At 43.6% G+C, this 25,896-nt stretch overlaps 2 protein-coding genes across 2 annotated transcripts in view; both read right to left on the bottom strand.

Moving 5' to 3' along the window:
* PIWIL4 (piwi like RNA-mediated gene silencing 4) overlaps positions 1 to 25,896 on the bottom strand; it is a 260,422-nt gene that overhangs the window by 219,357 nt on the left and 15,169 nt on the right. The gene's annotated exons all lie outside the window — the stretch shown is intronic.
* On the bottom strand, positions 18,298 to 20,922 carry FUT4 (fucosyltransferase 4). Its single transcript, XM_077298443.1, has one exon. It carries the CDS (start codon positions 20,139 to 20,141, stop codon positions 19,050 to 19,052), a length of 1,092 nt encoding a protein of 363 aa, XP_077154558.1. The 5' UTR covers positions 20,142 to 20,922; the 3' UTR covers positions 18,298 to 19,049.

Here is a 25,896-nt window from a genome sequence, read left to right as displayed (position 1 = left end):
ATCCATTCCCCCTTGTGTGTAACTTCCAGTCCCTCACCCCTGGTGTGTAACATCCACCCCCTCGCCCCCTGGTGTGTAACATCCACCCCCTCGACCCTGGTGTGTAACATCCATTCCCCCTTGTGTGTAACTTCCAGTCCCTCACCCCTGGTGTGTAATATCCACCCCCTCGCCCCCTGGTGTGTAACATCCACCCCCTCGCCCCCTGGTGTGTAACATCCACCCCCTCGCCCCTGGTGTGTAACATCCACCCCCTCGCCCCCTGGTGTGTAACATTCATCCCCTCGCCCCCTGGTGTGTAACATCTATGCCCTCATCCCCTGGTGTGTAACATCCATCCCCTCGCCCCCTGGTGTGTAACATCTATCCCCTCATCCCCTGGTGTGTAACATCCATGCCCCGTGGTGTGCAACATCCATCCCCCCATCCCCTGGTGTGTAACATCCATGCCGTCATCCCCTGGTGTGTAACATCCAGCCTTTCGCCCCCTGGTGTGTAACATCCAGCCCCTCGTCTTCACTGTGTATAATATCCGGCCCCCTCGCCCTCTGGTGTATAACATCCGGCCCTATTGCCCCGGCGTATAACCTCCGACCCCTCGTCTCCTGGTGTGTAACATCCAGTCCCTCACCCCTGGTGTAACATCCAGCCCCTCACCCCTAGTGTGTAACATCCAACCCCTCGCCCCTTGGGGTGTAACATCCAGCCCCTCGCCCCCTGGGATGTAACATCCAGCTCTTCGCCCCCTGGTGTGTAACATCTAGCCCCTTGTCTCCTGGTGTATAATAGCCAGCCCCTCAAGGCCGTCTATGACATTTCTTCCTCCTAAATCTTCCATCATCACCTGTGAGCAACTAAGCCAATAAGTGGAGACCCCATAACATTACAGAGCAGGGTCAACGAGTGCCGAGGAGCAAAACGAAGAAAAGTCACCACCGCTCTGCTGACCCCATAACTGCAGAGTCGAAACTGCCTCTGGTATAACATCAACACAAACACTGTGCCTCCTCCTGGAGCTTCAAGGCCGAGCAGCTGCATGCAGCTTTACAACACCAAGCACAATGCCGAGCATCTGATGGAGTGGTGTAAAGCCATCACCACTTGTCTCTGGAGCAGTGGTAATGTGTACTTTGCAGTGACGGAAAACACTTCTCTATATGGGCTCTGATTTAGTAGTCTGGGTTTGGTGTCTCCAGGAGAACGTTACCTGCCTGACCCCATTATGCCCGCTGTACGGTTTGGTGGAGGAGGGACAATAATGGGCTTGTTTTTCAAAGGTCATCCTGGACCCGTTAGTCCCAGTGGAAGGAAATCCTTAATGCTTTGTCACAAGACATTTAAGACAATTGTACCCTCCAGCTTTACAGTTTGGGGAAGGCATTTTTCTGTTCCCCATGACTGTGCCCAGTGCACAAGGACCATACAGACATGGTGGGGGAGTTTGGTAGGAAGAAGATGACCGGCTGCACGGATCCTGGACCTCAATCCCATCCAACACCTTTGAGATCTACAAGAACAGAGATTGTGACCCCGGCCTCTCCCCAACATCAGGGTCTGACCTCACTAATGATCTTCTGGATGAAGGGATAAAAAATCCCATAATGAGCTAAAAAATTAATTTAGACATCCTTCCCAGTAGGCGGAAGCTGTTATATATGCAAAGGGACTGACTCCATAATAATGTCTGAGGATGTAGAATGAGAGGTCGTAAAAGCTTATGTAGCTGTAATATGGAAGGGGCACATACTTTTCTCTGCATAGTTTCTGTTTTGTTAGAGTAGCGCTGTACTGTACAGTGGGGCAAAGGTTGGATGGATTATGATCTCTTGTCATACCTGATTCTATGGCTAATATTACAGCACTCACTGGGGCACATCTGTATGGTTTATAAGGATAAATATCCACATATTTTAATTCAAATTTTCTTTGCAGGAGTCTTAGAAATTTGGTCCTTATGGATTCCGCCTTTCTCTCAATCTCTAAGAAGCACAGAAAAAAACATGGCTGTCTCAGAGATATTTGTACGGCGGCTCGTTATGGTGGCACAGTAAGAACAGTGGTGTATATGTATTGCAGGTGACCGGATGAAACGCACCGAACGCCAGGAACAGTCAGTGAACGGTTTCATTCTTTTCAGAGAAAGCGGAAATTCACAGCAGATAAGAACCAATTAGTGATATCAAACAATGAAAATCAATGGTGAAACATACAAGGATACAAATAGAATAACGGGGGACGTTCCGTGAAATATTATGCAAATGTTCTCCTTACAAGGGTGGTACACAGTGAGTACTTTCTGCCCCAGAGGCAGCATCACCATGGCTTCCTGGGGTATCAACACTTTGCCGAGGTGCTGAGAAGCAGCAAAAAAACTTCTGGATTTCTCTGACTTTGTTCCCTGCACGTTCTACTTTGATGTGGTCTGTGTTCGTAAATCAGCTAAGGGAAGCTCACAAAAAGACGAACTGGAATATTTAAAACGCCCTGTCTGACCGTCATGCAAGCTCATTGACAGATTCTCAATTAACTCATTTTGCAGCCAACAATGGACAATGCAACATAGAGGCTATAGAAGGTAAAAATTTGAATGAAACCAAATTGTGAAAACAAAACAAGCCATATATATATATATATATATATATATATATATATATATATATATATATATATATATATATATATATATATATATGTGTATATGTATATATATATACATACACACACATATATATAGTACAGACCAAAAGTTTGGACACACCTTCTCATTTAAAGATTTTTCTGTATTTTCATGACTATGAAAATTGTACATTCACACTGAAGGCATCAAAACTATGAATTAACACATGTGGAATTATATACTTAACAAAAAAGTGTGAAACAACAGAAAATATGTCTTAAATTCTAGGTTCTTCAAAGTAGCCACCTTTTACTTTGATGACTGCTTTGCACACTCTTGGCATTCTCTTGATGAGCTTCAAGAGGTAGTCACCGGGAATGGTTTTCCAACAATCTTGAAGGAGTTCCCAGAGATGCTTAGCACTTGTTGGCCCTTTTGCCTTCACTCTGCGGTCCAGCTCACCACAAACCATCTCGATTGGGTTCAGGTCTGGTGACTGTGGAGGCCAGGACATCTGGCGTAGCACCCCATCACTCTCCTTCTTGGTCAAATAGCCCTTATACAGCCTGGAGGTGTGTTTGGGGTCATTGTCCTGTTGAAAAATAAATGATGGTCCAACTAAACGCAAACCGGATGGAATAGCATGCCGCTGCAAGTTGCTGTGGTAGCCATGCTGGTTCAGTATGCCTTCAATATTGAATAAATCCCCAACAGTGTCACCAGCAAAGCACCCCCACACCATCACACCTCCTCCTCCATGCTTCTCGGTGGGAACCAGGCATGTAGAGTCCATCCGTTCAAATTTTCTGCGTCGCACAAATACACGGTGGTTGGAACCAAAGATCTCAAATTTTGACTCATCAGACCAAAGCACAGATTTCCACTGGTCTAATGTCCATTCCGTATGTTCTTTAGCCCAAACAAGTCTCTCTGCTTGTTGCCTCTCCTTAGCAGTGGTTTCCTAGCAGCTATTTTACCATGAAGGCCTGCTGCACAAAGTCTCCTCTTAACAGTTGTTGTAGAGATGTGTTTGCTGCTAGAACTCTGTGTGGCATTGACCTGGTCTCTAATCTGAGCTGCTGTTAACCTGTGAATTCTGAGGCTGGTGATTCGAATAAACTTATCCTCAGAAGCAGAGGTAACTCTTGGTCTTCCTTTCCTGGGGCAGTCCTCATGTGAGCCAGTTTCTTTGTAGCGCTTGATGGTTTTTGCCACTGCACTTGGGGACACTTTCAAAGTTTGCCCAATTTTTCGGACTGACTGACCTTCATTTCTTAAAGTAATGATGGCCACTCGTTTTTCTTTACTTATCTGCTTTTTTCTTGCCATAATACAAATTCTAACAGTCTATTCAGTAGGACTATCAGCTGTGTATCCACCAGACTTCTGCACAACACAACTGATGGTCCCAACCCCAGTTATATGGCAAGAAATCCCACTTATGAAACCTGACAGGGCACACCTGTGAAGTGAAAACCATTCCCGGTGACTACCTCTTGAAGCTCATCAAGAGAATGCCAAGAGTGTGCAAAGCAGTCATCAAAGCAAAAGGTGGCTACTTTGAAGAACCTAGAATATAAGACATAATTTCAGTTGTTTCACACTTTTTTGTTAAGTATATAATTCCACATGTGTTAATTCATAGTTTTGATGCCTTCAGTGTGAATGTACAATTTTCATAGTCATGAAAATACAGAAAAATCTTTAAATGAGAAGGTGTGTCCAAACTTTTGGTCTGTACTGTAGGCGGATTATAATGAGGGCAATCTGGGCTACCGCCCATGGCCCGAGGCTTCGCGGAAGGCCCATTGCCAGATTGCCCTCATTATAATGTTTTGTGTGCCTCAATTTGCTGCGCAGGGTGCTTTCCATTCTGCATCGTCGGGAGCGCAGCTCCAGTGGAGCTCCTGTCGCCTCTGCTGTGCTGTGCAAGCACAATGATGTCATCACGCTAGCATATATGTGGACGCGTTGTGGCAGAGCTCGCGGGAAGCAATTCTTTTGCTCCGGCCTTTTTTGCCTTTGAGTCGTGAGGAGAAGTGGGAGAATGCTAGTGGGGGTCCCCTTCAGACTGTAAAGCTTATCTCTTGTAGGCAGGGCTGCCACTAGGAATTTCGGGGCCCCATACTGGCAAAATATGGAGCATCCTATGTGGCTCATTATATATGGAGCATCATATGGGGCCCATTGTATATGGAGCATCATATGGGGCACATTATATATGGAGCATCATATGGGACACATTATGTATGGAGCATCATATGGGACTGGGACCCATTATATATGAAGAATCATATGAAGCCCATTATATATGGAGCATCATATGTGACACATTATATATGGAGCATCATATGTGACCCATTATATATGAAGAATCATATGGGGCCCATTATATATGGAGTATCATATGGGGCCCATTATATATGGCACCTCATATGGGGCCCATTATATGTGGAGTGTTATATGGGGATTATTCTTTATGGAGCATTATATGGGGCCCTTTCTGTATGGAGCAATATATGGGACCCATCGTATACTGTATGGAACATTCTATGGGACCCATTATGTATGGAGCAATATATAGTGTTCATTATTCTTTATGAAGCATTATATGGGGCCCATTATACAGTATGGAGCAATATATGGGGCTCATTATAATAATAATAATCTTTATTTTTATATAGCGCTAACATATTCTGCAGCGCTTTACAGACATTATCATCGCTGTCCCCATTGGGGCTCACAATCTAAATTCCCTATCAGTATGTCTTTGGAATATGGGAGGAATTATACTGTGTGGATCAATATATGGGGCCTATTATACAATGTATAAAGCAATATATGTGGCTCATTATACTGAATGGATCAATATATGGAGCCCATTATTCTGTATGGAGCAATATATAGGGCTCATTATACTGTATGGAGCATTATATGGAGTCCATTATACTGTATGGAGCACTATGTGATGCCCATTATACTGTATGGAGGACTATACTGTCTGGTTTCTGACCTATTATAGAATTTACAATATATATCACTCATGTAATGTAAGAAGTGAAATCTTTGGCATTGTACTATACCTATATTGCTATATTTGTGCATCATGAATTGTGGTATGTGTTAAAAGGGCCCACTGAGACTCTTCGTGCGGGGCAAACGAAAATCTGCCATGGATGATGTATTTGCACTCATCAATATTAAAACAATCAGAAGGAAAAGTCAAGGAGTTTTGGAAGAAACAGGATGGAGACATATTTCATAGTTTTTAAGGTTGAAGATAGACTTAAGTCCATCAAATGAATGGAGCAGTGGTTACGCATGTGCACTACTGCTCCGATATTCACATACAAATGAATGATGCAGTGGCTACGCAAATGCAGTACTATTCCGATAATCTCGTACAAATGAATGTAAGAGTGGTTACTAGTGATGATTGAGCACTAAAATGCTAGAGTGCTCGGTACTCGAATCGCACCGGTCAGACTCTAAGACGGACTCGACTTGAGTAACAAGTATAAAGGAAGTCAATGGGAAACAGTTTTCTAGAAGACCCTAACAGGAGGTCTGGAGTGGGCAGGAAAATCGCTGAAATGGATGTAAACAGCGATCAAATAGAATGGGAACACCATGGGGAAGATGCTGGATGCATTTCTGACTCCCAGGTCGCTGCTGTCATGGTTAGGACATGGTTAATGTCCTGTTCTCTCAGGCTTAATTTTGCTGGCCTCCCCACCCTGGGATGGGTATTTTTACTCACTCCAGACTAATATTCCCTGTCAGCTATACTTTCATCTAGTCTGTGTGCCTGACCCCCTGGAGTGTTTGCCCGGTTTGCAATTATTTTGCTTGCCCTCCGTGCTGTACTCTGCTTGTTGGTTCTTTTGGATTTCTGACCTCTGGCTTCCCTTCTGACAATCCCTTGTCTCACCCCTTTGGTACCTCATGACCTCCTGGCTCTGATCTTAGCTTGTTTGACTACTCTCCTGTGTTTATCGTCTCCTCTGCACCCCGGCGTTTGGCTCCGCTCCTGACCACCTCCTACTCTGTCACATGGTTCAGGTTCTGGTTGTTACCTGGTTAGTTATCCGGCGTTTTGCTCAGCTCCCTTGCTGCTGTGTGCAGCTCTCCCCACAGCAGTAATACCCGGGAGTCGTGACAACTGCTGGGAACAATGTTGTCAGAGTATTATGCCACTTTTACAGAGTAACAATAAAACATACAAAACAGAAGATATAATTGATTTTACAGGAAAAAATGTTATGCAACATTCTTCCCTGTATAATGACTTGTATACAAGGCAAAATTAAAAATGAAAAATTAAAACCACCTCCTCCATGCCTTCATAGCTGGGCCATTTCTCACCGTGTTTCTCCGTCGCCTAAGACTACAGTAGATGTCATATTCCGGCCTCTACTAAAATTACACCAACCAGTAGTCAACGGTAAATGTAATTAGAACATTTTACCACCTTATCTGAGCATGTAGTGTGCGGGACATGATCAGAAACATCTTGTTTAATTTATGAAGGCGGGACTCTAAAAGTCGCAAAGCCACAAACAATACAAGAACTGCCAAAAATTAGAATGAAGAAGGTCTCCAATACAACCGGTACCAAAGGAGGGCTATGCTCAAAGTGCAAGGGCTGCCAAAAATTAGAAGGAGGGACTGCAATAGACCCTGGAAGACACATAGGGGAGGACTTCAGAATTTGTTTTAGCAATTAGTAAGTAATGGGACTCGTAGACTGGTAAAGCCTATGCACTAGGTGCAAGGCCAAAAAACATTTACCCATGGTGGATATACACCGTATATATAAATATATATATAAGAGAATTGTAGAGGTAAGCCTCATACACATCCTGTAAAAATTCTGAAGGAGGGCATCATACACACCCTGGAAAATAAAGTGCCAGGGGCGCATGATGGCCCTCTAAAAATTACAAGTGAGGGCCATCTGTTTACTCACTAAAAATTATGAGCGAGGGCTGCATGATGACCTTCTAAAAATTATGTGAGGGCCGCCTGATGATCCTATAAAAATTTTGAGTGTGGGCCACCTGATGACCCTCTAAAAATTATGATTAGGGGCCGCCTATGACCCTCTAAAAATATTGAGTGTGGGCGGCTTGATGATCCTCTAAAAATTGTGAGTTATGGCCACCTGATGACCCTCAAAAAACTTTGAGTGTGGGCCGCCTGATGACGCTCTTAAAATTTTGAGCAAGGGCTGCCTAATGACCCTCTAAAAATTTAGAGCAAGTGCCGCGTGATGACCCTCCAAACATTTGGAGTGAGGTCCGCATGATGACTCTCTAAAAATTTGAAGCGAGGGCCGCATTATGACCATCTAAAAATTTAGAGCGAGAGCAGCGTGATGACCCTGTTGATATGTTGGAGGAGAAGGAGGAGGAGAAGGACAAGAAAAAGAAGAAATGTGAGCTGTATATCCTATTTTAGGTGGGAAGAAGTGCATGGGAATAAACCAGAAGAAAAGGAAGCTTTGAATTGGTTTTATGTTCCACTGCTGTCATCTGGTGGGGTTGATAAGTCTGGGTCAATTCAGGCCGTGTTCATTTTGATAAAGTCAGCCTGTCATCATTTTCAGTTGACAGGCGGATGTGTATTTCAGTTATTATAAAAACCCATTCTGACAAAAAACTAGTGAAAGGGCAGGCGATCACCTCCAAGGCATAGACGGACAGTTCATGCCATGTGTCCAGCTTAGTTACACGGAGGCTGCTGGTACAGTCGGCTAGGTACTAATCCACCATCTTTCAAAACTGTTCCCTCCTTGTTAGAGTACCCCGCGCATCAGGGCGTGGGTGCTGGGAAGGCCTAACAAAACTTTCCCAGATCTTTGATAGTGTTCCCTTGCCTCCTTGGCATCTCTTCCCCTTGGTTGCCCAAGGAACTATGACCTCTGCCGCCAGCATTGTCAAATAGGTATTTTTGCACTCGGGCCTTCTGATATTCTACCATTTTAATAGCCCTCTACAAATGAATGGTGCAATGGTTACGCATGCTCATTACTCCTCCGATACTCACATAAAAACAAATGGAGCAGTGGTTACACATGCACACTACTGCTCAGATAATCACATACAAATGAATGGAGCCGTGGGCTCTACTGCTCCCAAAATCCTATATTATATTTGAGGTGATTCTGTTGTTGGGTGTCTCGGGACCAGGGGTTCCTACCCTGTCCCTAAGGCTACTTTCACACTAGCGTTTTTGGCTGTATGTCGCAATGCGTCGTTTAGGTGAAAAAATGCATCCTGCAAAGTTGTCTGCAGGATGCGTTTTTTCCCCATAGACTAACATTAGCGACACATTGCGACATATAGCCACACGTCGCAACCGTCGTGCGACGGTTGTGTCGGGTTTTGGCGGACCCTCGGCACAAAAAAAGTTACATGTAATGTTTTTTTGTGCGTCGAGTCCGCCGTTTTTGACCGCGCATGCGTGGCCGAAACTCCGCCCCCTCCTCCCCGGACATTACAATGGGGCAGCAGAAGCGTCGTAAGACTGCTTCCGCTGCCCACGTCGGGCATTTTTTTCATAGTATGCGTCGGTACATCGGGCCGACGCAGCGGGACGGCCCCGTACCGACACTAGTGTGAAAGTAGCCTTACTCTAGTGACGCCCTAGCTCAGCCTGTTCCATGGATTATTTCTGATGGTAAAGATGCTGGGGCTACAAACCTTGCCTTAGCTCCTGAATCCGCCCTCAGTCTGTACCCTTCCCTTACCCATGAAAGAGGGGAGTAGTAGTGTACTATAATACACCAACCAGACTAACGAGGTAATACGAACAGGGATAAAAGAAAATACCAACCATACAACTATACTCACACAAACAACAGAGGTATACTCTGGTGAATGGAGGATGGGGTAAAACCAAAGTAGGAGAAGAAGGTGAATTAGCACACAACCAAAACCTAGCAACAGTCACAGATAAATCCACCAACACCCTTCTCAAGCAACAACAACAAACCACCATCACCTAACCAAGAAGCATGAAGCTACTCTGGCAATGAGTGCATGCCAGGACCCAGAATATATAGGAGATGGGAGTGGCCAACAGTGAACAGCTGAGAGCCTTAATGCAGGAAAGCTTCCAAGAGCTCTCAACTGAACAGATTAACCCCTGTCCTGCTAAAAGAAACCTGCAACATTTAATAAGAAGGTGAAATGCTTCTAAACAGTGCAGGAGTAGGAGAAAACAGACGCTGCTGTCTCCGAGCTCCTCTCTGTCGCGGTAAATCTGTGACAATATTTTTTTTAAGATTTTTTTTTAAAACAAGAAGCAAAAAAAATAAGTTGGATGCTCAAGTTAAAAACTTTATAAATGTAACTGCTAAAGCTGCTAAGGAACACAGTATTATCCCAGTGCTGCCTTGTATATAATAACGTTACGATACACCAGGGTATCTTGCCACGCACATCATTTTTTATTGAATTAGCTCTGATTGAGATCCTGCAGTGTGATGGACCTCTGTTCTCTCCCTATTTAATGTTCTCTGTACACAGATGTTCTATGTGCTTAGTCTCCTAATTATCTATTAGAAATATCCTGGCTCGGAAATTGTCGATGAAATTATCATACGAGAGCAAACTTTAATAAGCTTGAATGCGATCCAATACGTCTCTGTTTCTGGCAGGGCCACTTATACCAGGTTGGTCTTAACGAAAGGTGGCATTGCTGCCTGCTGCTTACCAGTCAGCATGTTACTGTCATCTCTGCCAAGGAAGATTTCCAGCTGTGATGGATGGATGGGGAGATCGCAATTCTGCTCCTCCTCACCTCCACAGACAGGTAACCGTCCAAGACGTCTTCCCCGAGCGGCAGAATGTAATGGTGGAAAAATCAGTATGTTCTACAGAAATAATTAAATTAACACCAAGACTGTTCTGAATGTCTGAGAGCAATTCCCTCAGGAGAAACTGTACTAAGAATATCGATTAACTTGGAATCAAATCAGCGTATCAGATGCCGTTATTACAGAGGGATATTCATTTTTCATGATTTATAGAGATAAACAAGGAAGAAAAATTATCGCAAGCAAGAACGGAAAATGTTTAATGTCAAAACCGTGCAATTCACAATGTACAGCCAAGCACTAGGGTTCTCCTAGAGACACCAGACCCAGACTCTTCCATCAGACCCAAGAGAGAGAAGTGTGATCCGTCACTGCACAGAACGCGTTTCCTCCAGAGTCCATTGGTGGTTGCTTTACACCACTCCATCTGACGCTCGGCATTATGCTTGGTGATATAAAGCTGCATGCAGCTGCTTGGCCATGAAGCTCTCGGCGGGTGCGCAGTGATTCTTCTAATGTTAATACCAGAGGAGGTCTGGACTCTGCATCCATGGGGTCAGCAGAGCGTTGATGACTTTTTTCCCTCTGCTAATCAGCACTTAATGACCCCGATCTGTAACGTTACGGGGTCTCCACTTCGTGGCTGTGTTGCTGCAGTTCTCAATAATATCACTCACAGGTGATGGGGAAGATTTAGGGGGAAGAAATGTAATGACCTGACTTGTTGCCCTGGTGGCTCCTATTACAGGACCACATCAGTATCAGTGAGTTGTTTAGAACGAGTGTGACATCTGCAACCAAACCTGCTCCAGCAATGTCCGCCTCTGTTGGCAATCAGGGCCATGTTCACTCTGTGGGCTCCGTATGCGATGGAGGAGACATCATGGCCAATATCTATGGGCAGGGCAGATGTTATCCTGGCAGATATCTGGTGTTGCTGGGACCTGTATTTCCTCCCCACCAGGCTGAATGGCTGTGTGTTCTGTCCAGCAGCCCATCAGCTCCCTGCTGTGGCCAATGGAAGCAGTCTGCGGGGAGCTGCCAGGTATTGTGCTCAGTTACCTCTGACATCTCGGTAGCTATATTTGGCTTCATCCTGACCTTTTCTTTTCTGTTATCCCTCCTGACTGACCACAGGATTTCTAATTCTGTCCCAGTGTTGTCCCTTTTGATTCTGATCCAGCATTGTATAACCAGCCTTGCTTCATGCTCACTTCTCCGGCCAGCAGCAACTCTGTGGCCGCGAACTAGGGGGCCCCATTATGTGATCACATTTTCTCAGATGTGGAAAAAAAAAAATATCGCCATCTTCTCCATTCAGTCTGTCTGCAAAAATCAGACTACGCTCCGATGTTATCTTATTGTAGTCTGATTTTTTCCAACGGACCCATAGACTTGAATGGTTGAGTGCGTTCCATTTCTCGGAGTCAAATCGTGCATGCTGCGTTTTTTTTTTCTGTGAGACAGACTCGGAAGGAGAAACAAATCGGACATTTGCACTGCCTCCTTGAATAACATGAGGGCCAGTGCTATCTGTCAAAACAGCGTATAGCACTCATCCGATTCTTACAGCCGACTGCATGAGCCATAACTGCAAGAGAATAGGGGGAGACACTCGTCCTGTTAGTTGCATTGTGGTGCTTGTTTTGCTTTTCTTATATTTTTTTACAGCAAGGCGTATGCTCGTTTTGTTTCCATCTCAGGTTTTGTCTGTTAAATGTCCACTGTGTGAACATGCTCCTATGCATGGCATGTATACCAACTTATACTCCGGCTCAGTTTTTTGTTTTGCTCTAATTTTTTGTACAAAGTGGGGAGCGGCCCCCCTATTCTGAGCTAGGCATTTTATCTATGCAGCTTCCCATGGATGGATGTCTGACCAGTCGGACACCAGTCCTTCTCTGGCCCCATCTATATTTGAAGTCCTCTAATATGAGTTGAGATTTTAATACTAACTGTTAGGACCGTGCTGATAGGATGCACCTTGTCACGGCGGGATGGCTTTTACGCTCTCTTTTTTAATGAAAAACAATGTTTTCTAGTCCCCTATGTAATTTATATGCATTATTACTGTTACTATCAGGAAATTAATTCTTACAAATGTATACAGTTACCAGGAACTCCACCCCCCCCCCCCCCGGCCCGACATATTGCAGCTATAATTATTAGAAATAACATGCACCTCAGCAATGCAAATATAAAGGACCAATTTGCATTCTGGTCTGTTGGGTGGAAATATCCATTTCGCATATTGATAGTTTTCTGGCAGATATCATAAATTATACAAGAGCTGAATTTTGTCCGTTAGGTTATTTTAGGACTGCACTGTATGCAAACTTGCAGTCCTATGTAAGCTCTGGATGACACATCTTGATATAATCATGGGTTGTCCCAAATAAGCTCTTCTGCATGTGACGCTCTGGTTCCTTCCCAACAAATTAAATGGCGGTACATGATTATAGACTGTACATCGATACTAGGTATGTAAGACATGAAATCTCCGACATCCATTGATTTGTGCCTCGTACCAGCTCTGCTCCATCCTGTCGTTCTCCGGTAGTATTACCCATTAGGGCGCACACTGGGATGTGTCTGTACCGGGCTCCGGTGCGGCCGTCTCACCGCCTGGGGAAACAGTTCAATTCATTTGAACCTATTAGAAATTGTGTTAATCCTTTGTATTCGGCATCGAATCTCTTATTCCAAACAGTTTAATCCTCTTTACTGAGAGCAGAGCAAATAAATCAGTCACAAGGATTTAGGCAGAATTGTCATCAAACCCAGGGATCAGGATGCACTCACAAAATGAGGCAGGCCGCCTTTTACTGATTCCCAAAACATAGCCCTTATCCGAGGAGTCGCTCTGCTCCACCCTCCGGGGCTCTGCCGTGGGCACCAGGTAATGGCACCCCTCCACCCGGCCCATATACCAGCGCCTGGCTAAATAGTGTGGATCTTGTTAACTATCTAAATTGGGCCCTTTAACCTGATTTCATACTATGTCATGTATTCATTTCCCGAAAAAGATGACCCAAAGGTGGCACTCATCTTGTAGGAAAGTAGGGTGCGTAAACCCCATAACAGTGATAGACTCAATGATCCCATAATGGTGACTGCCATAGCACCCCCAGACAATACTTACCCCTTAAAAGTGGCAGTCACAGGCCTCCATAATGATGATAGCTGTATTCCCCCCTACTGTAGCACCCTCATAACAATTGCATGCTCCCATACTGGTAACAGCTGCAGTGACTCTCACTGTCCCCCAATAACAGTTTCAGACACAGTCCCCCTATAACAGTGATAGCTACATTGACTCCATTACAGTGACTGTTATGGTGTCCGTATATTGCCCCCGTAAATGTAGCAGTTACACTGACCCCATTACAGTGACAGTCATGGTGCCCTTACATTGTCCCCATAAATGTAGCATCTACATTGACCCCATTACAGTGACTGTTATGGTGTCCGTATATTGCCCCTGTAAATGTAGCAGCTACACTGACCCCATCACAGTGACAGTCATGGTGCCCTTATATTACCCCCATAAATGTAGCAGCTACACTGACCACATTACAGTGACAGTCATGGTGCCCTTATATTACCCCTGTAAATGTAGTATCTACATTGACCCCATTACAGTGATAGTCATGATACCCTTTCTTGCCCCCATAAATGTAGCAGTTACATTGACCCTATTACAGTGACTGTTATGGTGCCCCTATATTGCCCTCATAAATGTAGCAGCTACCTTGACCCCATTGCATTCACTGCCATGATGCCATTATATTGCTCCCATAACGGTAGCAGCTACAATGACCCCATTACAGTGACTGTCATGGCGCCACTTCATTGCCCTATAAATGTTAATGCTACGTTGACCCCATTACAGTGACTATCATGTTGTCTTCATAATAATTCCAAGCACAATGGCCCAATGACTATGACAGATACACTGACCCCATGATAGTGACTGTCACAGTGCCCTATAATAGTTACAGACTCATTGCCCCACAAATGGAGTAGCTACATTGCCCGATTATAGTCATTATCACAGTGGCCCTATATTGCCCCTATAAATGTGATGGATGCATTGACCCCATTACAGTAATTATCATGGTAACCCTAAAAATGTGACCGCATTAAAGTAACAATGACCCATAAAAGTTACATAAAAGCAAACACTGTGCACGCGTAACTGATTTCAGCCTGATGAAAGCCCCTATTAGGTGCAGAAACGTGTAGCATGTCATAAAACAAAGTATTCTTCATACAGGTCTTACCGAGCAGAGCCAAAATATTCTTAGTTTTTTTCTGTTCCTATTAGATCCCAGTAACTGGGTCAGATACAGAGCTGTGATGTCAGGAGTTTACTCACTGCCCTGACGGAGTGTTTTCTAGAAGTATAGCGCCCTAGTACAGCAGGAAACCATCAGCCTCAGGGGATGTGCGCACGACATCTGAAAAAGCACCAGAAAACCGCCGCAAAAATAAACATAATGCGCAGCAATGTAAAACCGCGACTTGCTGTGCGCATGTTGCAGTTTGGAAATCGTTAAGCGACTAAAAGGAGTTTGTTCTTTTGCTCTTTACAATTGAAAGCACAGGAAAAGATGCGGAAACGGCGACGAATACTACCAACGAAGCTACTTCAGGAAAAAGACCCCTGGTTAGAAATGTAGTATGGTTCTTCTGATTCACTATGTCTCTTTCCTTATGTGCAGGACCTTATGGACCTTATGTATCCATGGTTACGTCCACTGATGAAGTGAGTTATTTAGCTAGTTGCTAGTGGTCGTAACCATGGATACCTAAGGTCCTGCAATGCCTGCACATGAGGAAAGAGACATAGCGAATTGGAAAAACTATGTGGATTTTGGAGCAGAGCCTGCTACAAAATCCAGGCAAATAAGAAACATCAGTGTGAGCATACCCTTATGTATTGAGGATAATGAGTGCACCAGATAATGCAGGTAAGGAGCAAGTGACAGAACACGTTGCGTCAGTACAAAACCAGTTAGACCAGGTGCATGGCGTCTGCCATGATAACGTGACCTTCCCTTATCACAGTCATTGATGATTGTGACACATGTCATTAGGAACTTTTCCTGCTGCTGAAATCTCCAAAGATCAGCTGAGGAACCTAACAGCAAGTGTGCTATTCCCACCACTGGGGAAAGGAAACATTACACTCTGCCTACTGAAATTACCACGTGCCACCACTAATGGCACCTCATTGCATACATATGGTGTTTGATCTCATTTCTATTGTATTTTTTTGTGTGTTTTTTAATATTTTCAACATTTAATCTTATGGGTTAAACAGTTTCATATTTTTATACACTGGATTTTTTGGGATGTGGCAATACCGAATAATCTTATTTCTTTATTTTCGCAATTTCTTTATATTTAAGAGGAGAAAAGTGTGTGAGTGTGGGATGCAAATTTATATGGGTTATTTTTTATATTTTTAAAACTTTCGTTTTACATTACACTTCATTTTTTAGCTCTCCCCTCCCTCTTGTTCTATGGCAGTATATAGGATAAATCATGGCCCATAGTAAAGCCCAGCCTGGCTGTCTCACATTACTGATAGTTATTGGGCTGTTGAAAGATCCTGCAGCTCTAAAATGTAGGTTTTTTTTAACCCCTTAGTGACGGAGCCAAATTTTTAAAATCTGACCAGTGTCACTTCATGTGGTAATAACTCTGGAACGCTTCAACAAATCCCAGTGATTTTGAGACTGTTTTTTCGTGACACATTATACTTTATGATAATGGTAAATTTAGGTTGATATGTTTTGTGTTTATTTATGAAAAATATCAGAAATTTCAGAAAAATGTTAAAAAATTAGCAATTTTCAAACTTTGAATGATTATCCCTTTAATCCAGGTAGTCATACCACAGCAAAACATTAATAAATAACATTCCCCACATGTCGGCTTTACATCAGCACCATTTGTAAAATGTTATTTTATTTTGTTAGCATTTTAGGAGGTTTTAAAATTTAGCAGGAATTTTTCATTTTTGTCAAGGAAATTTACAAAATGTATTTTTTTAGGGACTTATCCATGTTTGAAGTGACTTTAGGGGTCTCATATATTGGGAAACCCCCAAACGTGATACCATTTTAAAAACAGCACCCCTGACATATTGAAAACTGCAGTCAGGTAGTTTATTAACTCTTCAGGTGCTTTCCAGCAATTAATGCAAAGTGGTATGACAGAAATGAAAATGTGTATTTTTACCACCTAAATGTCTCTAATTTCTGAACAGGTTACAACAGCCAGCAGACTCTAAGGGTATGTGCACACTTTGCGGATTCTTCTGCGGATTTTTCCGCTGCGGATTTGGAAAATCCGCAGTGCAAAACCGCAGCGGTTTTCACTGCGGATTTTCCTGCGGTTTCTTCTGCGGGTTTTCAACAGCACTTTCCTATTGGTGCATGTTGAAAACCGCTGTGGAATCCGCAGAAAGAAGTGACATGCTCCTTCTTTTTTTCCGCAGCGGTTCCGCAATGAATTTTCCGCATTGTGGGCACAGCGGTTTTGGTTTTCCATAGGGTAACATTGTACTGTACCCTGCATGGAAAACTGCTGCGGATCCGCAGCAAAAAACAAAAAGTGTGCACGAGCCCTAAGGCCGCTATTTGGTCGTGAATTGCCATGGCAAACATCAGGACCACAAAATAATGATCTGAGGGCACCAATTGGGATAAAGAGGAAGACCCCACACTCTGTTATCCATTTAAATGCTGTCACTATTGACAGCAGCATCTAAGGGGTTAAACAGATATGGACGGTGCAAACACTGATTGTGGCTGATGCAGAAAGTTGTCAGCTATAGTGTACAGCCGACAGATTGTCACCTGTATGGGGAAGCTATTCTCTTATATCTCAGGTCAGTTAAAAGACGTATTGGCTGTCATTAAGGGGTTAAACGCAAATTAGTTCTTCACCAAAAAGCAGCCCAGTCAGCACCCATCTGTTTTGGGGTTCCTGCCCCTCATTAGTTGGATGAGATACCTTTCATGGGATTGTTTATTAGTAGTGGGTGTCACCTAAGTGCAAGATGGCAGCCACCGGGTGTGTACGATAAGTGCCCAAATGGAAAGCGCCACCAGGATGACATGGCATTTAAGGGGTTACACAGCAGCAACATGAGCTATAAGATAGATCTGATCGCTGCTGCTAGAGGCAGATGCTGGCTGTATAAAACAGCCAAATCCTGTGCTGTGGTGCCACACACCTAGACCGGACTGTGACGGGTATATATCGTACATCATGGAGTATGAGGGGTTAAATACACAGGGTGAGGTGCAGTTATCTATCTATCTCATATCTATCTATCATCTATCTATCATCTATCTATTATCTATCATCTATTTATCATCTATCTATATCTATCATCTTTCTATCTCATATCTATCTATCTATCATCTATCTATCTCATATCTATCTATCATCTATCTATTATCTATCTATTATCTATCTATCTATTTATCATCTATCTATCTATCTATCTATCTATCTACCTATCTATCTCATATCTATATCTATCTATCATCTATCTATCTATCTATCTATCTGTTTATTATCTATCTATCTCATATCTATATCTATCTATCTATTATCTATCTCTCTATCTATCTATCTATCTATCTATCTATCTATCTATCTATCTATCTATCTATCTATCTATCTATCTATCTCCACAGTGATACAGATAATGTAGGAGCTGGTCCAGCACTGCTACATCTGCATCTACACAACCTAGGTAGCTAAATTAATCCTACGCCAAACACTGAGGACTCTCAATTCTAAATATTTTTCTACGCCAAACATGTAACTTCCAAGTTATTCCACAAAAATGTGTTTATTTTTCCATGACAAAATATATCACAAAAGACAATTATTGTCCTCCAGTGTCTTGTGCTTCTGTTCAATAATTTACCTTTATAAACCACCGCACGCCCAGTCAGGGAGAACCATCCAGTAAACTATATCCTCGTACAGACTTCAAGTAATATCGACATAAATAGACATATTTCTTTAAAAAAATTCTTACAGTTCCTGCTTTCAAATAATTTAAGTAAAAACAAATCCACATTTATATCATTTATAAATATCAACCATGTAAAAAGGAAGATATGGTTATTTAAAATGTAATAAAAATAAAAAATCAGAATAGGTAAGAAAAGTTATTTGAAATAGCAAAAACAAAATAAAAAAAAGCTTTTTTGCTATTTCAAATAAATTTGTTTATCTACTGTGATTTTATACTTTTTTTCAGATTTTTCTTCGATTTTGTTTCCTTTTTTAGTGTTTTTGCACTAAAATAAAATACAAAAAATAAAGAAAACTCTGAAAACTGAAATAATTACCGTAATAGAAAATTATTATCCTTGTTAAGAACAGTAGATTTCAGGACCTAGGCTTAGGTGCACAACATTAGGACCGGACTACATGTCCTGAATGTTTCGTAGTGTGACATTTTCTGAAATGTGGGCGTTTTCCCATTTTGGAGTCTCCGGCTGTAAATCCGGCATGATGCTTGCTGTCTGATGGGGGCTCAAAGTTTGATAAGAACTTAGAACGAGAAGTCTTTCTTCAGCTTTCGAACCATCCTGCAAGATCAGAGATGGTGCGATACTGATCCCCGGATGCTTTCACGGTTTCGCAAGCCGTGCAGTAATGTTCATCCCAAAAAGAAGTGACGTGGACGTCGTACCTCTTCTTCCACGTGAAATATCTCCTGTACATGTGAGTGTTTTTATCGAGAAACCTCAAGTACATGGCCAACTTTTTGGGACTAGAGAAGTCATCTACATGAATGAAGGAGTTCCGGGGAATAAACATCTCATAGTTATATCGACTTGGACCCATGACTATAGGGACGGCGTTAGATTTAAACGCGTTTCTCCATAATTTCTCGGTGATATAATCCGTGTGTAGTGAATTCTCGAAAGCCAGATAAAACTTGTATTCCGTCACTGTCTTCACAATATTATCATTCTTCAAATCCATCCCGTACCTCCCGTAAATGTCAATATCAATGTATTCCCTAAGCTGGTTGTAATACTGAACTCGCTCGTGGTCCTCATTCCAGTTGCTAATCACCCACGCCACTAATTTTCTTTTTCGTGGGAGAAATATTTTGGCACGTTTCCTGGAAAAAAAGTAACCATATGGCACAAAAATATCAGAGTCCACTCTGTAGGACATGGTCCAGTTGAATACACCACCTAAGGTGGTCAACCAGGGTGAATGAGAAGGTGACTCAAAGTTCATCCAGATCCACTTTTGGTTTGCTGGACGCTTGGTAATTGGAAAGTCACCATATTCTCCAATGTCCCTATGATGAAATAACACGGCATCAGCATCCTGGGAAAGACTCCTGTTAGTGGTCAGTTGGCACCCAGTGATGTTGAAGAGTATGTGGCAATCTCCAAGTCGTCTTCTCTTGCCAAATGGCTCATACCAGATGAGTAATGTGACTTGTTTTGGTTGTGTAGGATTCCCCCATAGTATTGAGAAGTGAGTATGGTTGTAGAGGAAATCTTGGGTGCAAGCATATACTAACAGTAAGGTGCAGGTCAAGCTGACGGCAAGGAGCTGTGACTTAAGGGTCCTCCAGCGCCCTCTCCGACAAGGTCTCCATCCTCGCAGTTGCTCGAAAGACAACAAACTTTCTCCTCTCATGCTGGCTCACTTGCCCAGGCTGTGGCTTGATTTTTTCAGTCCTGAAAAGAGCCCACTCAATGACCGGTTTCCAGCGTATCTCATGCCTGTAAATTTTGTATTCCTCTTTGTGGAAGGAGACGTCTGGAACGAGGCTGCCCTTGGATCGTCGTCTCTTTCCAGAATGCCTTCAGGTCCCGAAAAGGAAGTTTTAGAAAAGCAGAGAGAATGTGAATGAGTTCATGGGCGTCCCATCAGCATGCAAGTCCTGACACTTGTTAGGAGTCGGTGTGTGCATTTCCATGCTCCGGGTGTGCGTTATATCCTTACCCAAACTGAAAATTTCCATGAGATTAATTCACCGGGAACCTCAAGATACTGAGAGCTGACAGCTTCCTTATTCCTCGTGGTTTATGTGATTTCCATGCTGGGATACTTCTTCTTCTTCTTCCTTCAGCTCATTGTAACTCCCTACCCAGTGGAGCTTTTCTACACCCTTCTGGAAGCCGTCCCCGCCAGTGACTATGATCTCTTCTCCTCCTTAAAGTGCACTTTTCTCACCGCCTTGTACTTTGGATCTGTGTCACAGCCATCCCCATTGCATTGGGTGGACTCGGTGCTGAGGAGCCTGGCAGGCTTGTGCGGCACAGCAGCTTTGCACAGCAGCTCGCCCCACTACATCCACATCATCAGTCAGTCACACCTCCAGTGATGTCATCTGTCAATCAGGAAGTTCCAGGAGAAATCCGAGATCCACTTACTGGGTGTCATTCATTTGCTTTCAGTTAACCCTTTTTTTCACTTTTTTTTAACCCTTTCACTGCCACCAAGGGAAAAAAAAAAAAAGAAAATATTGAGCCGGCAGCAAATAAACAGCAGTGCTGTGACTGCACCAGCAGAGGGGTGTATGAAACCAGCAGGAATGCAATTGCCAGAAAAGACCAGCAAGGGTTTCTCTTTTTTTTCTTCTTCTTCATACTTAACCCTTCCTTAGACTTTCCATCATCCGCATAGAGGAGACAAACATGCATTATGAGCAAGGAAAGACTATGATGATTCTATACAAGCAGCAATCGGATCAACCCAGATACTGTATTGCTTCATGAATAAGACACTGGTTCTGTTTATTGCTAAATTTTACATAATTTTAGAAAATTGTAAACACGTTATGTGGTACAGCAGCATGTGAACATGTCCTAAGAGAGCAAGCACGTGAGAAATCTGTACGCCCGGATCCAGGATTATGGAAAGTGAGAGGAAAAATCTACTTTGATCCTTCTTTATAAAATCAGAGGCTCAGTATGGGCACATAGCAGTATAGCATCTCTGTGGGCACCATTGTTAGTTTTATTTTCCCTAAACATCTGATTAAAGCCCCAGGAATAAAGTAGCTGGGTTTCTGAAAATAAAAAAAAGTCTAACAGATTAACAAATCTGCCTCGGGGTAATCCTTGACGCTGATCTCTCCTTCAAACCACATATCCAAGCCCTTTCCACTTCCTGCCGACTTCAACTCAAAAATATTTCACGAATCCGTTCATTCCTCAACCAAGAATCTGCAAAAACCCTAGTCCATGCCCTCATCATCTCCCGCCTTGACTACTGCAACCTCCTGCTCTGTGGCCTCCCCTCGAACACTCTCGCACCCCTCCAATCTATTCTAAACTCTGCTGCCCGACTAATCCACCTGTCCCCCCGCTATTCTCCGGCCTCTCCCCTCTGTCAATCCCTTCACTGGCTCCCCATTGCCCAGAGACTCCAGTACAAAACCCTAACGATGACATACAAAGCCATCCACAACCTGTCTCCTCCATACATCTGTGACCTCGTCTCCCGGTACTTACCTACACGCAACCTCCGATCCTCACAAGATCTCCTTCTGTACTCCCCTCTTATCTCCTCTTCCCACAATCACATACAAGATTTCTCTCGCATATCACCCCTACTCTGGAACCTTCTACCACAACACATCAGACTCTCGCCTACCATCAGAATCTTCAAAAAGAATCTGAAGACCTACCTCTTCCGACAAGCCTACAACCTGCAGTAACCACCTATCAACCAAACCGCTGCATGACCAGCTCTATCCTCACCTACTGTATCCTCACCCATCCCTTGTAGATTGTGAGCCTTCGCGGGCAGGGTCCTCACTCCTCCTGTACCAGTTATGACTTGTATTGTTTAAGATTATTGTACTTGTTTTTATTATGTATACCCCTCCTCACATGTAAAGCGCCATGGAATAAATGGCGCTATAACAATAAATAATAATAATAATAATAACAAATGAAGTAGTGGCTCCATTGCAAAACTTGTAAAAGGACATAGAACAGGGAAAAAACACAGTGATGTCACAGTACAGGGATAATACACAGTGATGTCACAGTACAGGGATAATACACACAGTGATGGCACAGTACAGGGATAATACACACAGTGATGTCACAGTACAGGGATAATACACAGAGTGATGTCACAGTACAGGGATAATACACAGTGATGTCACAGTACAGGGATAATACACACAGTGATGTCACAGTACAGGGATAATACACACAGTGATGGCACAGTACAGGGATAATACACACAGTGATGTCACAGTACAGGGATAATACACACGGTGATGTCACCGTACAGGGATAATACACACAGTGATGTCACAGTACAGGGATAATTCGCACAGTGATGTCACAGTACAGGGATAATACACAGTGATGTCACAGTACAGAGATAATAAACAGTGATGTCACAGTACAGAGATAATACAAAGTGTGATGCCACATAATAAAGATAATAAGATAATAAACACATTGATGTTACAGTAGAGGGATAATAATCAAAGTGAAGTCACATTATAGGCATAATAAACGCAGAGATGTCAGAGTACAAGGAAAACAATAACAGTGATGTCACAGTGGAGGGATGATAATCACAGATATGTCATAGTACAGGGGTAAAACACACAGCGATATCACAGTACAAAGATAATAAGATACTAAACACAATGATGTCACAGTGGAGGGACAATAATAGCAGTGATGTCACAGTGGAGGGATGATAATCACAGAGAGATAAAAATAGTAACCTAATCTGCACAATGAGGATGCCGTTCTCTCCCTAGGCTCACCTTGATGGCCATGCTTCTTTTTTTCAATCATTCTATGAAACTAAGACAAAGCGTAGCACGATATCAGCTGCATGAAGCACAAGAAATAGCTGAAGCCACAATGTACACTGCAATATCACAGCATAGTAAAACACATAACACATCCATAATGTCCAAGCACAGGGGCAGAATAATGTACGGTACTTTATTTAGTCATAGGAGCCCCCTTAGTGAATGGTGCTCAGCTGCAATACTGGATGTAGCCTGTGGTGGAGCTGTTTCTGCAACAAACAAAAAGACCTTTTCTCTAACGTTATACAACTCTTTAATCGACTTTTCATGGGTTATTTCAAAACAGTGATAAGCTCTTATGTGAAAAGAAAATCCCGCATTGAAATGGACCCTTTCATAGCATAAAGTCTTTTTCCCTTCATATAAAGTGGCATAAAATTGTTTTCATCACTGGAAAAATGATTTTTCCTTCATCATGAAATTTTACTATGACAGAACTTCATCTGCAAATAATCGTATTTTTTGTCAATTTTTCCAGTTGGTTTTTAATAAAGAAGTTGAGTTTTGTGTGAATAATAAGATATATTTCATCTATTTCATCCACGAAAAGTAGAAACAATTCTGGTGCTGAGCGACTGGCAGCAGGGCACGGCTCGGCTGCGCCACCTGCAGGTGCTGTTTTGTAGTTTCATAGGACTGCAAGCTGTACTGCCCCCTAGTGTAGGGCATAGGTACTGATATTCATAAATTAATCCTGCCCCCTGGTCTGCATCAACCCAACCAGAACCAGCCATTTGAGGGCATGGGTTGTGTAAACGATATCCCTTTTTTTTGGTATGTACCGTCTTTTAGCTCCATAGTCCAAAGTGTTCATAATGACCACAAAGCCCCTTTTGTCCGACATTTTGATTGTAATATCCGACATGTTCTTTAGTTCCTTTAGTGTAATAGTACACCGATGTCGGTCACCCTCCCTTTGATGTGGGCTTCGGCGATGAGCCAACATCTTTCCCGGCACATGTCAGTTGTTTTGAACAGCTGACATGTGCCCGCAACAGCCGCGGGTGGATCGTGATTATTATTATTAACCCGATAGACGCCGCTGTCAAACGCTGACTGCAGCATTTAACATGCGCTTCCAGCAATCGTGCCAGAAATCCGCTCACCGGTGACCCCGTCACGTGATTGCGGGTCACCGAAGGGTTGGCATGACAACTAGAGGACTCCTGGAGACCTCCATGGTGGTCAGTGCTGGCTTGCTGTGAGCGCCACCCAGTGGTCGGCGCTCATAGCAAGTGAGTAATTCTGCTATGAACAGGCGATCTGATCATCATCTGTTTCTAGCAGAGTCGATCGGGTTATGGCAGCTTTTAGTCTCCCATGGAGGCTATTGAAGCATGCCAAGAGTAAAAATTTTTTTTTTTAAATTATATATATATATATACACTCACCGGCCACTTTATTAGGTACACCAGTCCAACTTCTTGTTAACACTTAATTTCTAATCAGCCAATCACATGGCGGCAACTCAGTGCATTTAGGCATGTAGACATGGTCAAGACAATCTCCTGCAGTTCAAACCGAGCATCAGTATGGGGAAGAAAGGTGATTTGAGTGCCTTTGAACGTGGCATGGTTGTTGGTGCCAGAAGGGCTGGTCTGAGTATTTCAGAAACTGCTGATCTACTGGGATTTTCACGCACAACCATCTCTAGGGTTTACAGAGAATGGTCCGAAAAAGAAAAAAAATCCAGTGAGCGGCAGTTCTGTGGGCGGAAATGCCTTGTTGATGCCAGAGGTCAGAGGAGAATGGGCAGACTGGTTCGAGCTGATAGAAAGGCAACAGTGACTCAAATCGCCACCCGTTACAACCAAGGTAGGCCTAAGAGCATCTCTGAACGCACAGTGCGTCGAACTTTGAGGCAGATGGGCTACAGCAGCAGAAGACCACACCGGGTACCACTCCTTTCAGCTAAGAACAGGAAACTGAGGCTACAATTTGTACAAGTGCAGCGCCCCAGAGTTCTGGTCGTTGCAGTACTGTGGCTTCGCCGCTAAGGGGAGCCATGGTACGTTCGATGGCACCGAAGGAGTTCCTCCAATCAGGTATCACAGACACCAATATGTTTCACAGCTGGGCCTCCGGGGGGAGCTAAGGGTGCTATTCATTAGGCCACTCCCCACCATAGTGGGTAAACTGGGGGTCAGGCAGGAAGTTAGTAGAGAACGCTGACGGGATTGAACGGAGCAACACCCTGTGGCAGGGGGTGTTGTGAAGGGAGAGACTGTAGGGTCTCTGCCAGGGGTGGGATCCTGGCAGAGGCTTGGCATGGAAAGAACGTAAAGGGACCGTGCCTGCTCAGCATAGCGGCGGTGCCCAAGGAAGGACTAAGAAGCGAGATAGATTGTGCTGAGTGAGAAACGAAATCAAGCGAAAGGGGATACCAGTGAGGGTTGTGCTGAAAGAGGCAGCACCTTACTGAGGCGCACTACCGGTGGCCGGAACGCCGAGGAGGTAAAGAGTTTCAAGCCATACCTCAGACCTACGGCAGGGCAGTTAGCTTTAGGCGGACTGTCTCACGCATCACCCAGGAAGGCAAAGGGGGGTACCAACAGGAGAGGGGCGCAGATAGAGTCCCGGAAGATCTCCGAGCCTCCC

This window comes from Ranitomeya variabilis, chromosome 3 (genome assembly GCF_051348905.1).
Source record: "Ranitomeya variabilis isolate aRanVar5 chromosome 3, aRanVar5.hap1, whole genome shotgun sequence".
In the NCBI taxonomy this organism is placed as follows: Eukaryota; Metazoa; Chordata; class Amphibia; order Anura; family Dendrobatidae; genus Ranitomeya; species Ranitomeya variabilis.
Note: the sequence above shows the minus strand (reverse complement) of the source record. Positions and strands in the feature narration are given on the sequence as shown.

Excerpts from the sequence above, each read along its gene's own strand:
- FUT4 (XM_077298443.1), bottom strand. The coding sequence starts at position 20,141 with ATGAGAGGAGAAAGTTTGTTGTCTTTCGAGCAACTGCGAGGATGGAGA.